This window comes from Drosophila virilis, chromosome 4, assembly GCF_030788295.1.
Source record: "Drosophila virilis strain 15010-1051.87 chromosome 4, Dvir_AGI_RSII-ME, whole genome shotgun sequence".
Lineage (NCBI taxonomy): Eukaryota > Metazoa > Arthropoda > Insecta > Diptera > Drosophilidae > Drosophila > Drosophila virilis.
The window spans coordinates 6,339,830-6,357,905 of NC_091546.1; the positions used below are offsets into that span (position 1 = coordinate 6,339,830).

At 38.4% G+C, this 18,076-nt stretch overlaps 2 protein-coding genes across 17 annotated transcripts in view; one reads left to right on the forward strand and one right to left on the reverse strand.

Annotated features, from left to right (window-relative positions):
• The window catches only part of LOC26531773 (uncharacterized), a 255,554-nt gene that overhangs the window by 121,980 nt on the left and 115,498 nt on the right, over nt 1-18,076 (reverse strand). For all 8 annotated transcript variants that reach the window (XR_004304675.2, XR_011416678.1, XR_004304676.2 and 5 more), the window contains one exon: nt 17,803-17,867. Coding sequence is in view for 2 of the 8 variants with exons in the window: in XM_070209150.1 (XP_070065251.1) it covers nt 17,803-17,818 (16 nt within the window). In the remaining 6 variants the exon portion in view is untranslated. The remainder of the gene's footprint in view (nt 1-17,802; nt 17,868-18,076) is intronic.
• The window catches only part of CadN (neural cadherin), a 182,174-nt gene that overhangs the window by 106,158 nt on the left and 57,940 nt on the right, over nt 1-18,076 (forward strand). The gene's annotated exons all lie outside the window — the stretch shown is intronic.

Genomic DNA, 18,076 nt, shown 5'->3' on the forward strand with positions numbered 1-18,076 from the left:
TGTACTATTTTTTTTTGCCATGCTTTCACTGCATTTGTTAGCTATTTTCTCATTTCTCGCTTTCATCCTAGACCCCTCTGTCTCTCTCACTCGGTCACTCTTCATTTGATTGCGTTCCGATTGTGTCCTTGCTGTGGGTCTTCCCTACGCTTGCATTTGCACACAATGCGACTTTGTTTGCCTTAGCAATTGTCTGGCTTTCAGTTGGCTTGTCCAGTATTTTAGAACGGGTATCAAATACGGTTTCATTTAGATGATCAAAGGTTCGATACCTGGACACAACAGAGTTGAATTATTTTACTCTTCTGTTTGCCAAAGTTCCAACTGAATCACAAGTCAAATCGTAGGCTAGCCAAAATTATTTGGCTAAAGTAGACAAGAATATTCTTTGTATCTGTTTATCTGTAACTTCCAGCCACAAATACAGCTATCAATGGCTTGTTTTGACTTTGTTATCTGCTCTACGTGCCCTTTTTTTATTTATGCATACTTTAAGGCTTAACGCCCCCGCACGTTCCACATTTCACAGCAGACTTCACCCATGCGGCCTCTGTCTGCCCTCGGGCATAATAACAACCACGACAACAACAATGAATATGAGTGGGCAGTGAGTGTGGAGGAGAGGTAGAAACAAACATGACAAATGGCAGAAATTTGGAATTTTTAAGTTGTGGCGATTGAGCGATTGTGTCTGCGTCTGGGTCTGGCAACCCTGCGGCGGTCGGGCAGCCAATTCTTCAGTTCTGATTCACCTGTCAGCAAGCACAGGCTAAACGACAATAAATATACATAAATTATCGCTAGAAGCATATATGTATGCAATATATGTTTGCATTTTGCTGACAGAGAATTATGAGCTACACAATATTCAATGTAAGAGTTATTTAAAAAGAATATTTGCAAGAGTTCCAAACGCGTTTTGATTTGTTGTGAATTCAGATAATATAAACAAATTTATTGCTGCCCGAAAAATATTAATATACTTAAAAATAATTCAAGGAATTTGCTCCAAATCCTACGAAAACAAATATACTCTTTAGCATAATTTCTGACATATATTTTTAATTATAAACTTTATCATGGAGTTAGTTCAAAAATGTTAAAAATCTTAAAATTCAATGAGCGGTTACTTCAATTAAAACGAATGTGAAATTGAGAATATTATACATATTTTTGCAACTAGCTTGTTAGACCACAATGTTAGGCAACTAAATATCTTCCAATAAAGATGAATTGATCGAAAAATTGAGCCACTGCTAAATGCAAATGAAAGCTCTTTAGCTTAACTGGAGGGGCTGGCCATCAAAATTGGTACTCGTAAAAATCGCATTATATAAAAATAAGCAAAATTTGCATGAGACACTTGACTGAAAATGCCTACCAACAACAACAACAATGGTAAACAATGCCCAATTGTTGTTACACACATCATAAATTTCAAGCAGAATATCTAGAACCTTAACGAGCCCCAGGCAATGCCAAAGGGCAAACCAAAACTGAACTCTTTCGCATTTGGCCAAGAAGTTGTTATTAGGCATTGTTGTTGTGTTGGCTGTTGGCCTTTTCGGGGCATCAAATGTTTCGTATAGAAGTTTCTCTAATTTCTGGGGCGGAAATAAGTGCTCGTAAAAAATGCTGGGGCTCGTAAAAATTGCCAGGCTGGCCAAATTCATAGATGTATATACATATATATAAATATATACCAACAATAACGCATACGCCGCGTTGTACGGCAACAAACAAAAGCCATAACCAATTTCAGCCATGCTCTTAACGGTCTCCCCCCCTCTCCATCTCACTCTCTCTGTAGCTCCTCCTCGCTCTAATATCACATTTCGATATCCGATAATGTTTTCATGTGCCTCAAGCACATTTCGTTTATTGCCACGCCCGCTCGACACTTGGCCTTTTTGGGTACTTTTGGCATTTGCAAATAGTTTTCTGGTTTTGGCTTTAAATTCTGCCATTCTCAGGTCTTGAATGTTTTTCCAAATGCATTTGGCCTTGCTTTTTAGAGGTCGTAAATTTCGTGTCATCAGTCATTGGACTCTTTGGGGTCATTTGTCTGGCTAGAAAGAACGATACATGCCGCACGCAGTTCATCATTTATGATCGATGCTGCATTGGAGTTGTATGTGTGTGTGTGTGTGCCGATAAACACACATAAGCAAACACACACATACATTGTTGAATATTTTGCAATTTTGTTTTATTCAATGCATTTTGAGAATTTTGTTTTTTTTTTTTTACAATTTTAACCTAATTAAATAATTTTAACTAATTTAAAAATTTCCTTCTGTATTTGCAGGTACGTTCAAAACCTTTTACAAAGTCAAGACATAAAAGAACGATTTTTGGGTATGTTTGATAAATTTTACATATATTATATTTGATATTAAATATCAAAAATTATATATTCTATATTATATATTATATTGTACTTTTCAATGTATCTGAATACGATATATCTCTAGATACGAAATATCGCGTTATACTTTGTATTATATCATATTTCTAACCCAATATGTCTGCAGGCTTATTATTTCTGCTAAGACCCCGTAGCTAAATGTGCTTGATGAACATGCAAAATGCAGCAGTATTGCTCTAGCCTCAGCTGCTTTGGTACGAAAAACAGCATTTAAAAATTTAATGAACAAGAGGAGAGATTTTATTTGTGCCACAAAATTTGTTAGAAAAATTTGCCTTGAAGCCAAGTTAACGCAAACAAAGCTGAAACGGAAAATAAAAGTTTGCCAAGCTAAAAGCAAATGAAATTAAGGCAAATGCTCAAAATGCACTTGTCACACGCTTTCTCTCACTCTTTCTTTCTCTCTAGCCGACTCTTTCGCTCTCTTTCTCACTCTGGCCTGTAATGAAAAATGGCATTTCCGCATTGGCAACTTCATTTGCTCCCGTTTCCTTTTCGCCAGCGGCAAACAAGTCAACAAGTTGCGCCCCAAAGTGGCAGCTGCAGCTGCATTTGCAACTGCAACAGAAGCAGAAGCAGCAGCAACTGCATCAACTGTGGACATTGTCTTGAAAACTGTCAATGCCCTAAGGCGTGCGCCTGCAGCCAAAGAGAGAGGACTTGAACGGGGGGGGGCTTTGCTAAAAGTAGATGCAAATATGTACATTTGACCATTAAACAAAAGCTACAGGCACTTGAGCCAATTTGCTCCACTTCTTCTCTCGCCTTCTCTCCCTCTCTTTCTCTCTTGCACTCCCTCTCTTACTCTAACTTCCTTTTGTTACATTCGCTAGTCAGTTGATAAAAATCCCTTTGCATTTCGTTTGAGTCCGTATTGCCAAAACTATTTTCAATATGCATTCACGTCTTTTCGCCCAAGTTTTCAACAAAATCTTAAGTCTCTTGTCTCGACGCGTCGATGGGCGCGTGTCTAGTGCAATAAATCTTACAGATTATTTTAATTTCATGCAAACTATACGAGGCTCTAAGACAGCGCGAAGCGTTGAGATGCCTGTCAACAACTTTTTCCGACTCGAGTGCGTAGCGCCAACAACAATAACAGCAACAACAGCGGCAGATAACAAAAAGTTGCCCAAGAACAAAAAGAGTAACTCGTTGCTAGCTGCTCTACGCCTCAGACTTTGCCTCTGTCTCCATACTCGACTTTGTCTCAGCCAGACAATGGTAATATGCATCCCAAAATAGTCACCGAAATGAGGTTAAAATCCACAACCGAAGCGAAACGAAGCAAAAGCCATCAAACACGAAGTCAGAAACACACTCTGAGAGCGCAAATTGTCTGTTCGCTCGTTCCACACATAGAGAGAGAGACTGGGAGAGGGAGAGAGAAAGAGGGGAGTGTGAGAGTGAGGGTTAGTCTTTTCGAACTCAGGACCAGACGTGGTCTCTATGTTAAGTTCAAGCACTTCAGTAGAGAAACATTTCAAGTATTAGGCGAAGTACATTTAACAGAAAGCGCACAAAATATCTTTCAAACTTGCCATTCAAAAATGTATTCCATGTCAATATATTTTGTACAACTGTGGCTTGGGCTTCAAAACATATTATTTTGCACAACAAAGCGTTAACAAAATATGTAAACATTAACCTTTACCCGTTCGATTTTCGTGTTAACAGTCGAATTTCTCCTTTCACAAACATTTTCGAATTAATGTTAAGGTCATGTTAAATGCAACACCCAGTGTAAACATTTAGCATATGCACTTCCAGACTCTGCTATGTTTGTTTGTGGATGCTAAGCGACATGCTGGGGAAATGTTAGCATTACGAGTATGAATATGTTACGCTCCTCTCACGCGACTTGCGAATGGTGTATGCTATGTTAAGTGTATTCGCGAATGTTAACGGCAGGATGTTAATATTACGCCCCTCTTATAAATGTTATATGTTAACATTATATATTCGCGAATGTTAACGGCACGATGTTAATATTACGCCCCTCTTATAAATGTTATATGTTAACATTGGGTTTGCGAATTCGTTGCCCCTAAATATTAGGTTCCACATAAATCAAATGTTTGCTCTTTATTTTGTTGCACTGTGCGCAATGTTAACAGTGCATGTTAACAGAGTGTGTTAACAGAGCCGGCTTTCGCGAGGTCTTTGAACTCTTCGCGCGGGTGTGAATGATTCGTTTATTCGCATAACCCCCACAACAACCAACCTGCCGCCGCCTCCCCCTTGGTTTCTTTGTGCTATGCATTTTTTGAGTGCTCTGCAGAACACGTGAATGCGAATGCGATTGTGAATGAAGCTCTGAGTGAGACATGCGACTTACTTATTATGACCTTGACAAGTCGACAATTGACTTTCGCTTCTGCCAGCTCTTTAAAGCTGCTCGAGTTGCGTCTTTTGTGCGGTATGACGAATCGCATGTGTTTGCAGACCCTACTTAAAGGACCTTTGGCCAAAAGGGCCCAGCGGGTCCTTGACAACGGTCACACGAGCACTTGCGCTATGGCTGCAAAACTAATGTGCCCCAGCAGGGGGCACGCCCACAAGCCAGACAAAAAGCGCTGGCAAGTACACTAACCCCCCTCACGCATACTTAATGCCTCTTGCAAGTCATTGTGGGCGCGTCTATTGAAAGCGAAGCCTGCTGCCACTTGACCATATTTATGGCCTGAGCCCCAGCTTCAGCTCCAGTAACAAAAACAACTCCTTCTGGTCGCGCACTTTTCAATAAACTGCTTAGTCGCTTGAAACAACAACAAAAACAACAACCACAACCACAACAACAACAACAACAACCACAACAACAATCTCTGGACGATATCTCTCCGCAGTGCCGTCGGTGATTTATAAGTGGGTCGAGCGGCACTCAGGGAGTTGCTGCTGCTGCCTCCGCTGCTGCTGCTGCTGCTGCTGCTTGTGCTTTGCATCTTGTTGCTATCAAAGTGCATATAAATTACCGTTGCAGTCTGACCCCAGCCCCTGCAAACCCGTAACCTCGTGCCCTGTGGCCATGTCTTTTATAGGAGCTGCTCATTTTGGCATAAATCGCACATTTCAAATGCGCTGCCTAAGCGTTTTCTGATTAACTGCAGGCAGACACACATACAGACGCAACCATGCACACACACACACACCTGTGGCGCCATCTATCGGCAAATTGAAAAAGCTTTAAAAGTGTTGCTTGAACTAACATTCGCAATCATGTGTTATGCTATAGCGTCATGTATCGTATGATTTGAATGATCTGAAGGTTAACAATTGTACACATGAGTTATAACACATTTTTTACGCCAATGTCGTAAGCTTCTTACAATCTGTCTTTCATGTGTTATACATTAATGTCGTAAGTCTTAAAACGATTTGTCTATTTACATGTCTTATACACGTATTTCGTAAGATCAATCTTATGTCTATTCTGTGTTATACATCAAAGTGTTATACACTTTTATCGGATTTCTGTTCATAGACAACTATCGTTATATTTTCAATAATCACAGCAAGTGTTATACTCATGTATCGTAAGCTTTACAGTTCATTTTCTACGGACGACCCAATCATAAAAAGACCATTAAATTGTGCCATGTTAAATATTTGCGGCCAGCCACACAACTCCCAAATTGTAAAAGTGAGGGAATTTTAATTAGACCTCGGGCCACACACAAACCCACACACACACACACAAACACTGGAAAAGAATGCAGCAGTGTAATTGTCGCAGCTGTTCTGTCCGCAATTATGTCAATTATTTGTGTGGCTGTTATTGTTGTTGTTGTTGCTGTTTTTGTTGGCTATCATTAAGAGCATGTCATTCACACTTTCCCTCGCCTTAACTTTCACTTTAACTTCTGCCAGCGCCTTTACGCGCAAGTGACACGTGTCAAAAGTCAAAAGCAACAACAACTGGCAATTGTCACGCCCACTTGCCGGTTTTAATTGTTTTTTTGCGCCGTCCCTTTGGCTATTGCTGTCGAAACTGTTATACGCAACAGCGACGATGGCCAAAAGTGTGGGCAATTGTGCTGTGCAAAAGCAGTGTTGGTAGATGTGTGCAGAATGTTCGCTATTCTGTGAGTTTACCAACTTTGAACTAAGAATTTCTTGAGATGCAAACTTAAAATAAAAAAGATAATGCAAATATATCTGAACAGAAAAGTTTATAAGAAAAAGTTAAAATGTTTGCATACTTAAGCAAGTTATTTATGAATAATTTCATAGATTGAAAAAGGCAACAATATTTTTATATGTACATTATTTGTATATGTACATAAATAAACTGTTGTCTCTTATATGCAATAAGATAGCATATTATTTGGTAGTGTATAAAAAGTTTGGCCTTAGCTCCTGTTCTACTTTCGCTTTGCGTGTCTGTTGCTGTTTTTTTCTTCTTATTTGCTTGTGCCCTGGTTAAGATTAACGTCACCCACGCTTGCCACCTTTTGGGCAAATGATTAATGACAGCGATTTTGTGTTGATGCCCGCCCAGTTCAAGCTGAAGCTTCTCTGCCCCAACCTTGGTCAATGAGTACACAGAACTTTTCGCATATCCTTTGCCATTTGATGAAAATCTACTTGTTGGCGCCAGTTGTTGACGAGCGTCATGATGATGCTGTTAATGATAATGATTATAATAATGAAGATTACTTTGTTGGGCACTTGAGTGAGGTATTCTTTTTCTTTTTCTTAATTTGGTTGTGCGCAGCATTTACATAAATTAATCAGCACGAAGGCTGCACCCGAGATATGGCAACTAGCTCTGAACGAAATTGAACTAAAAAGAACTAAAAAAAACAACGCTGAGCTGAGCTGAACTGAGCACGGAATTTAAAGCGTGGTTAGCGGAAATAAAGTCATCATAAATCCACAAAGCAAACGGACATGCATAGAGAGCGTGCCGTTTCCTTGGGCTGTCTGCATGTCTAATCATTTCGCTCCTTTGAGAGTGGGGCTTGGGGGCGGTGAGGGATAGACAAAAAGCGCTAAAAATGAAGCAAAGCGAAGCGAAAGCGGCTCATCAATTGTCAGGGTTGCCAGAGCGTAGAGGAAACGTCTGGCAAATTAGTGGCAAGTGAGTGGCAAAGGCTGCCTGAATAGTCAGGTGAATGCACAGAATGAGTTTGTGGGACAGAGGGAGAGTGAGTGGGAAAGAGAGTGGGGAGAGGGAAACCGAAAGGCAAATTGAATGGTTAGCCTTGGATAGCAGCTGGATGGTATGCAGCCGCGCTGTAGAATCAATGTCGATTGTCGGCATTTGTCACGTGCAGCGACATCTGGCGTGCTGCATAGGAACTGCAGCGGCCAAAGTCTGCCTGTCGGTTTGTTTGGGAATTTGTGTCAGTGTTCAGCGTTTGATTGAAAGGCGTTGCCACCCCGCAGGAATGCCAAAAAAAAAAAAAAGAAAATAAAAAAAATACCCTACGCCCCCCACAAACCGTTGCCATTTTGTTTGTGAATTGTTTTGATGATTATTATGCATTCTTGTAGCATGCGCAATTTTAGTTGCAACAACACAATCCACCAGTAAGTCAGTCAATCAGTCAATCAGTCAATCAGTCAGTCGGTTGCTCAGTCATTTCGCCATGCAATTCATTTGTATTCGCTGTACAGCATAATGTACTCGAGCTCATTGCGCTCTGCTGCATTTGTAGAGTGCACAAAACAAATGCAAAATACACACTCAGCAAAATGAGCCATGTTTAAAGTTCTTTGTTAATGTCAAAAGACTCGAATACAAGACTTTATTAGGAAAAATTATAGCCCTATTTCAAAATGCAACTTCTTACAATAAATATTTTTCGCATAAAACAAACTTGAACACGTTTTTTTTTTTGACAATTTTTAAAGATCATAATCTGTGTAAGCCTCCGTCATGCTCGCGCATAGAACGACGTTTTTTCGCTGAGTGCACACACAAATGCCTCTTACGTTTGTGTGCGTAAAATTGATTGCCATTGGCATTTTGGCCAACGCGCACTTCGTGCCGAGTGGGCAACACAATTGACTGGAATGCGTGTGAAAATATTCACTTGTTAATTTACTGCAAATTCGGCTGCTTTTTTATATTTAATTTTTGTTTTGTTGCTGCAGACCTTTGAGCTGCGTTGCAAATATTTTACTGACTCAATCAGTCAAACAGAAATGAGCAGAAAAACACGCAACAAATTGCAGCTTTGCTGCAAACTCTGGCAACATATCAAAGTTAATTTTCGCCTTTTTATTAAATGCTTGGCAACTCTACAGTTTTTACTTTATGCATAGCGTTTTCTCGATCTGAAAACATCCTGCATTCCGTTTGAAATGATCTGAAAGGCACTTTAAACAGCGTTTTACTTTTTTGTCCGTTTCACATTTAAAACTGTTCCCAATTTATGCACAAGAGTTCACCTTTATGTGCGTCTCCTGAGGCGCACGCACCAACCGAAAAAAAAATAGCCTGGCAACGCTTCCCGCGAGAAATGCGCTTTCGGTGGCTGACTCGTGCGCTCGACCAATGCACGATTTATCGTGCCAGCTGCACGGCACGGCTTTTGCCAGAGTCGAGATTCTGGCCAAGACCAGAACACGTCGCCTGAACACGCAGCGCAGCGAGCTGCAGCCTTGCGATAAAATTGACACTTTATGCGCTTTGAAGCAGCAGCAGCAGCAACTGCCTGAAGAGTCATGCGGCGATTGTGGGAAACACGAGCAAGTTGTAGAAGTATATGCCATAAACACAGTTTGGGGTTTCCTTTTTGACACTACAAAAAATGTGTCTCTTAAAACGTGCCCGAAAAAAATTGTATAAAAAAGTCTACGGCAGCTATATTATATAGTATTCTGATCCAATGCGAGACGCATTTGCATAGCACCAGCCACGCGTTCTTGTGCTGTTAAATTATAAGGTCGAAAATATATTCTTTAATGCTCTGCCAATATCGTAACGTTTTAAATCTCCTTTGGAAGAGCACAAAAATGGAATTTAACCAAAAATAGTGCATAAAATGAAAAGGATTCGAATCGTATATACAGTCAAGTGTGCGAAGTCCTTAAGTCTCAGACAAAAGCTGGCCATCGAATATTTTTGATGCACATTTTCGTGAGCCACTCACGTAATCTCACATGCATATCTTAATTGTTATTCTACTCAAATGTTAAATTTATATTTGCCTAAAAATTCGTAATAATTTGTAAGGCTTTGCTTGCCTGCTGTTGGCTTTTTTCCTATTATTTGTGCAACAAATTGTTTCAACATATCAATTGAAATTTACCCAGGGCTTAGGCTATTTTGTATTTATTTTAAATTTAGCTGTACATATTTTATTTACCACAATCAAATTTTGCAAGCATTGATTTTTACGTCGACGGGCTTAACAATGTTTTCTTGTTTTTTTTTTTTTTGGGTTTCGTCACGAATATCAATTAAAAGAGCTTAGCACAACGGCGCGTATACGCAATGCATGTATATATATATGTTATATTTTATATATATATGTATATATTTTATATATAAATATATTCATATAGATAGCTGACCTGATTTTTACGAGTTATATACACGTGTGTGTCTGTTTCTGTGCCTGCAACCATAAACTGCGCTCCCTAACAGCAACAACAATAAGAACAACAAGAGCAACAACAACGGCAACAACTGCAGCATAAACAACTAAGCATAAGCGACTTAGTTGTGTATAATTTAAATTGGCAACACGTGTGCTGCTCATTACACCTTGAACCACCCTCGTGCCGCACTTGCCCCTTGTCGGAGCACACGAATTTGTCTCCCGTTTATTTATTTTATGCCTTTGCGACCAATTCTAATTAGTTTCATTATAGTCGTGCCACGCCCACATACCACACACAACATTTAATGGCAAAAACTGTCATTTAAATAATAATTAGTCGTTGTGCGATTTTGTTGCATTACATTTATTTGCTGCATATAATTATGTGTGCAAAAATATATATTTAGTTGGTATTTTGTTGGGAATTTGAGAGCTGTTGTAGACTAAAAGATCGAGATCTGGCAACGCCAGCTTCTGGTAAGCTAAGCATAAACTGTTAGGCGTTTAACATTTGGCCAACTTAGCAGAGAAATATTAGACATTAGGAATATTATTTAATTAGGAATATTATTTAATTTCGGTAACTTATTTTGTTTGACAGTTGGAGTTTTAGCTTTCATTTAACGTTAATTAAACATATGTTAATTTACTTCAGTAATGTCCAGCAACTGTCAAGCTGAGCACATAACTGTTCGGTATTTGACATTTCAACAGCTTTTTTAAACTCCACCGCAATTAACACAAATTCCATTTAATTGTATGACTTTTCATTGCATTTGTATTCATAGCTAACTCAATTTGCCTGTTTCAAATGATTCTATATCATATTTTACGCCCTGGCGAAATTCCCATGTAAACGTAAGAATTTAATTAAAAACTTTATGACAAGATGCTGCCGCTGCTGTTGAAAAAAAAAAAGAATTGTCAAAGGAAAACAATATTTTTTTTTATGTTTGACAAAAATAAAAAATACGCGCAGCATCGAAAAACTTCTGTGGCAGACAATTGTGGCTGCAACACGCAAAAAACTTTTCTCATGTAACCAATAATAGCAGAATGAAAAGTTGTTGCGGCTATGATATATTGTCATAAGCGTTGACGAAATGCAAATATTAAAATAAAAATCACAAGCTAGAATATCACAGCCAAAAGCCAAAAGAGAAAAGAAAAACACACGGACAAAATGGCCCGGCAGACGCAGCTGCGGCTGACAGTCGAGAATCACATGAAAACAACATGTCGCTGACATGTTTAGAGATATGGAAAACAGGGAGGGACTGGGACTGGCTGGAAATAAAACTCACTTTAGACGCTTGAAAAGTTTTGTGGAATGCCTGCAAAATGAGCGACCGGGCTAAAAACTTTTCACATATTTTACTTACAATTAAACGCAATTGTTCGGCGGCAGGCGCAACAACACGGAAGTGGATGACGGCTTCGAAACGAAGGCCGCATCACATGTACAGGCATAAATATATATATTCATGTGCTGATACGCCTGACTCGTCCTGTTTCGCTCGAACTGAAGTTAGCTTTGAGCTACCTGGCGAGGCAGCAGGAGAAGTATGCGCGGTTTTGTAATAATTTATGTTTGTTGCTTGCGCACAGCGCGTAAATTATGAAAATCTACTTAAACTTGAGCCAAAACTCCCGCAAGCCGCACGCACAGGGAGAATGGCATGGGCAAACGGGAATGGAAATAAAATAGGATCGCAGCTAACGAAGCAAAACAAAAGTCGTAGACTTTTAGCCATTGTTGTTGTTGCTGCTGCTGCTGTTGCTGTTGTTATTATTGCTGTTCCTGATATGGTTGCTGTGTACGCAGTTTTGTCTTATCTCTTGTCATATTTTATACCCTATACACAATTATGATTTGTTTGAGGTAAACAGCAACTCCAAGCAGATAATGCTAATTTATATATAGATTAGTTCCGGTGGATTAAGCTTAACATGAATTACAGCCTACATAATGTTAGTTAACATAGTGCTTACATAGGCTGTTAAAGAGAGACTTTTAACATGTTCTGTTGTGCTGTTAACAGCAAGACAGTTTTTTAATTTCTTTTAGTATCTCCCAGGTGAATTACTCAAATATTTTCCCCATTTTTTTTTTAACAAATTTATATTTCTGTAAAGAGTAGATTATTTCTACTGAGCATCTCCGAGTCGAGTTGGCCACACAATCCTTTACTTTTAGTCAAATTCCCATTTGTCGCATTTGTTGCGGACGCTTCATTATTCTCATATCAAGACTGGATTCAAGTCTCACGGCTCGACTTGGTATGCAAATTTTCTTGTCCGAATTGTTTTTGTTCTTCTTTCTTTTTACACTTTTTGGTTTGTTTATTAAAAACATAAAATCCACACTGAGCAAACATAATTACAATTGCCTAACTTTGTCCCTTTAACTCGTGTTGTTGCTGTTGTTGTTGTTTTTTTTTTAGTCAATTAGTTATGAAAATGTGCTTTTAATTGCGCGTAATTAACTCTAATGAATTTTAATTGTACTTTGCCCAACATAAACAGAATTTAATCAAAAACAATTGCCGAATGTGCATGAAATTGTTTACTTTGTGTTTTTGTTGTTTGCGTCATGTTTGTCAGCAGCTGTCAACTGTGCGGTTTTTGAGCAAGTTGCATTGATGTATGTAATTATTAATTTATGCACAATATTATCGACTTTTAATGGGGGCGCTGCTGTCAAATTAATTGCGCACAACAACAATTACAATTATCTAATTAAATGCAACAATCAAGCCATTTTCGACTGTAATTGAGACATAATTAATTTAACAATTACGCAGAGGCGGGCAAAGGTTGTATCTAGTGTTAATGGCTTCAAGTTTTATGACCCGCTGCTGAACATGCATTTCAAATAAGTTCAAATCGTTAACATTTGAAAACTGTTATACAAGTTATTACAGTTACGATAAAAGTTAATATAACTTAGTATTATGTAATGTAATAATCGACATAGCAATAAACGTAACCTCTTTGCAAATGTCAAAAAATTGCATTCACATACAAGAAACTTGCAATAAATATAATAAATTTGTTTTTGAATAAAATGAATTTTCAATGAAAATAAATGTATATTAAATTATAATTGTATTCGTAATAAATGCGACATGCATCAATTTTCATTCCCAGCTTATGCAGCACTCGAGCGAATGTAAAACCTTTCATTCTAATGCAAAATTTCTTTGCTTCCATTTTCTCGCTAGTTACCTCGTAAACGAGCACACAACAATTCAGGTCAAAAGATGCATAAAACTGTCGGCATAATTCACAAGTTTTCAAACTAGCTGGTTACGATATTTGGCAACTCCTGCCCAGGCAGATTTTAGACTGTAGAAAGGGGCGAAAAGGTTGCGCAGGTAAAAAAGTACAAGTGCAATTACCAATTAGAAGTTACAAGTTTTCTGTGTGCTGCGGAAACATTTTCATTACAATTTCTGATTTATGCCAAACGCAAGTAGGGGGCTGGGGGGCTGACTTCTTTCGAATAAATCAAAAAAGCAAAAGCTTTACAAGTTCTTCTGCTTGTTTTGTGTCTGTTATTAATTTCAAGTGTGCAATAATAAAGCCAAGAAAAAAAAGTGAATGAACACACAAGAAAACAATTATGCGAAGGACCAAAAAGTACAAAGAAAAGAAATTCAACTCAATAGAAAAAAAAAATAAGACACAAAGTGCTTTAAGCGTTTTCAATTTGATTTTAGGCGGTGAAATGCAATAAGCTGAACATAAAATATGTATTGATACATTTTCTACAAATTTTTCAAAATTTCTCATTATTTGTTTATGCTAAAAAATATAATTTTTTTTATATAATTCTCAATTATTTCCCATTATCAACGTTTATGTTTGAAAATTTGTATAACATTTAGCTTCTAATTCTCAGATTTCCCATCAAAAATGTATATCAATAAGTTTTTCTTAAATATTTCTCATTATTTAAATACGTGCGACAAATGATATCCCATTATTTCCCATTATTTATTTATGTTAACCTAACAGTTGCTTAAAGTAATTTGCCGTAGACAATGCAACGCAAATATCTAATTAACTTAATTTGACAAGTCAGTTTTCTGCTTAACATTTTTCGATTTGTTATCGATCGATTTTCTGTCATTCGTTATTAACATTTTAATAACATTTGCATGTAAATGAGCTTAAAACACAAATGAGTTTAATTTAAATTTCAAACTTTGCTCTTAACTTGCAGCTTGCAATTATTTTGCCCCTTGTAGATTATTAAACATTTAATATGCAGCACACACACACATACACACACCTTCACAGGCAGTGCCCCCACATGTTGGAGCCACAAGCATGCAAACATTGTTATTATTAAGTAATTTTTTAAGAGTTGCCCACTTCCAACCTCCCCCCCCCTCCGCCCCTCACTCTCCGACTCTCTTTAACTCATTGCATTTTGCTACTTTGCGGTTTTAGACGACATGTCGCATTGTTGTCAACGCAAATTTCCGTGCCGCATGCAACAAGCCAGATGCAACAGCAGCAGCAGCAGCAGCAGCAAAGAAAATCTGCAGCACCCCTTTTCGTCTTGCCATCCGTTAACTTTTCACTATGCTTGCCTGCTTTAACAGCAGCTCAACGCTTTTGACTTTTAATATGCTGGCAACCCAAAGCCATCGTTACCTTAAGCTCCCACCCCTTGCAGCTTGTTGCATTAAAATTACATATTTTGTTGGGGCAGCTCTGACGTTGAGTGTTGCTTTGTTTGAAGTGCTGCTTTTCCCCTTACACAACACTACCCAATGCGCCCGTCGCCCACTAGCCAGCACTGCAAATTTATGACTCTCTACCTCGCTTGCTCTTTCTCTTTGTTTTTTTTTTACGTCGCCTCCTTTGCACAGTCTTTTATTAAAGTTTGCACATTTCGTTCTTCACATGCTATGCTCGCTTATGATTTTGTTGCCCTTTTTGTTGTTGTTGTTTCTGCTGTTTTTTGTTTTTTCTTGTATATTTTTTATTATTTTATTTTCGTTTTTCTTCTACTACTCTGACAATTTTTCATATGCAGCGAATTTGCATAAAAAAAAATAAAACAAAAACAAGAGCAAAACAGAAGCCACCACGCCGAAAAATTGTTGCGTTGCTGTTTTTCTTGATCTGCCCCGCTAGGGGTACGGGGTGTTTGTGTGGGTGTGCTATGAACAGTGTTGAACAACGGATCTGTTGTTGTTTTACAGCTACGCGTTTGCCTCATAAAGATATGCATGCAAATTTTGTGCTAGTTTCTCTATATTTTTCCTATACACATATATTTTTTCAGCGGCGCGTGCTGCTTAACACATGCGAGTGGCCATAATCATCAACAGCCCTGTTTAATCCTCTCGGCTCGGCCTATCAGAAGCTTGTTAATCGTTGGATGTTTTGATTGAAATTCACCATGAAAGTATATTGAATACGTTTTTCGTGTTTACATGTTTTTTTTGAGTTATCTGATAAAATATATTTTACGCCTTTCATTTAAAAAAAATATGTTTGCATTGTGCGACACCTGCGGAAAACTATTGCGAATCAGCTTGTTTGGGTAGTTTTTGTGTAGTGGTGTAAAATGTTCCACAAATGGAAATGTTCCACTTAGTGAAGGCAATTAAATGCAGAAACTTTTGTCAATTTTTATTAAAGAGCACTGCCTGGAGTAATATTTTGCCGCTGCTAACACAAAAGGCCAAATGCATTTTTCCACACTGGTTTAAAAATCTAACTAGAGTGAACACAAGCCGCTAATACGATTAAGGTTTAAATCTCCTGTGCTGGTCTTTCTGACCGAGAATTTTGATCAGCATTCGATCTTTCAGCTAATATCTAACTATACATTCTTTTCAATGATGGAATATCATGCATAGGGCATATTAATTTGTCGTCACAAATTTATATATAAAAAACAATTGCAGCTTGTGTTTTACAGTCTCTCGGATACTCTTCACAGGAGTCTGCTCGAACAGAAACTAAAATGTTTCCTATTTAACCGCTTGAGCCAACAGCTATAAGCTCAGCTTTTGCGGCTCCAACAAACGTTAACATTAAACAACGGAAAATTAACAAAAAAAAAATAAATAAAAGAAGAACGAAAAAATAATAGAATGCAAATTGCAAGCGCTCAAAGTCCAAGTTGCGAATGCATTTCAATTTTGCAGCAAAAATCGCTGAGCAGCAACAACAACAAAAGAAATATTGGCCAAAAAAAGTACAAAATTGTTAACAAAGGCCGCGAAAATATGCAGTCGAACTGTGCCACGCCCATAGCCCAAATACACACACACACATTCGGGAGAGCCAATAAAAAACGCTTTGTTGGCATAAAAATTGAACATGTGTGAGCTGTGCGCCCAGTCGAGCACTTTGTGTGCCGCCTTGTTTGACTTTATACTCGAAGCAGGGAGCGCAGGGAACGCGGGCAGTGCAAGGGCGTGCAGGGGAGTGGGGAGTGGGGAGTGCGGATGCAGGCATGTAGATTATCCCTAGGATTATCCTGTGCAGCATGACTGCGTTTTAGTTGCACTTTCTTGAGCACAAAGAGCATCTGCAACCATCATGCAGGTCCCTGGGACCAGGTTCTGTGCCCAACATATGATATTTACATAAAGTTGGGCACACTGTAAGCTTGCCCTCTCTGTCTGTGTGTGTGTGTGTGTGTGTGTGTGTTGGCATGGCTGTGGGTGTGCATTTGACGTATGTCAGCCGTGCATAGCCTGTTTTTGTGCGCTTGGCAACTCTATTGCCTGGTCCACAAAACTACGCCCAAAACTTGAGCTGGCATTTCTTTTCGAACTCTACAAGACTCTCCAAAGTCAGCGCCACTGCAACAGCAACAACAACAACAAGAACAGCAACTGCTAGTGAACTTTCCATTGCCTAATTGCAAATGTGCTTGGCAAGAAACGTCAAAAAATAAAATCAGAGCATGTGGCAGTTATGAGGGGTCGACTGCGAGATACCTTGCACACACTTTCTGTTTCTCTCAATTTATAATTTTATTCCCTACATAATATCTAAAGACCTCATGCTCTCTTAAAGACACACAGACTGGCAGATAGATAAACTCTTCGATGATTGAATAGAGCAATGCCTCTTGAGTTAAATTTACCTATAGGCAATATAGCCCGCCTTTTGCAACCCATTTCGTAGGGCATAAGCAAATAAGTATAATTTCCATAATTTGATTTAACGCAAAAGTTTACAACACTTTTACAACAGAGAGCGTGCTTGGGTCATGTTTACGCTGCGCACATTTCGAATAACGTAAATTTAATTAAAAAACGGCATACGCAAGATATGCCCAGGCTCACGAAAAAATAAAATCAAGCCCAACGCATGCCACAGTTCGCTGCGTCTTTCCCTTAAGTTGTTGTTGTTGCTGTTTTTATTGTTGTCTTTGCTGATTTTGTTCTTGTGGCTGTTGTTGTTGTTTTAATTGAGTTCACCAGCAAATTGTTTTCACAGAACTTCGAATCTGTGCTCCTTTCCCTGCCCCCTTTTTTTGCCAGAAGTGTGTGTAATACGCTTAGCACGCTGCACGCTTAAAAGCTTAGAAAGAGCATAAATTGCCATTGTTTTGTGTATGTGTTTGCGTGTGTGTGTGTGTGTGTGTGTGAGAGTTTTTTGTTTTCGCTTGTCTCTGTAATCCGAGGCGCTTAGTAATTTTTAGCGGTTTGACGCTAGGTCACGGATCAAAGACAAAAAAAACGTAATATTCTTGTAGCTTTAAAAATTTCATTTTCCCATTAATGAACGAAAATATGCAAAAAGTTTGTTGGTTTAAAATTTCGTTGGGATTTCACTTACCTGAAGCGTGGAGCATCCGCTTTATGTAGCATATTTTAATTCCAGGAATATGCTCGTCAATATTTCTGTAATAAATAAATATAATATAATAATATAATAAAATTCAAATATGTACATATAAAAGGTTTACACATTACTGGCAAAAAATTCTAAAAGGAAAAAAAAACTGCGGAATCTAAGGGGCATCTCGTTTAGCTGCCTCAAGTCAATTATGTGTTGGCAAGCTATTTAATTTCGGGAAAATATGCAACAGCTTTTAGCTAAACAAAAGGGA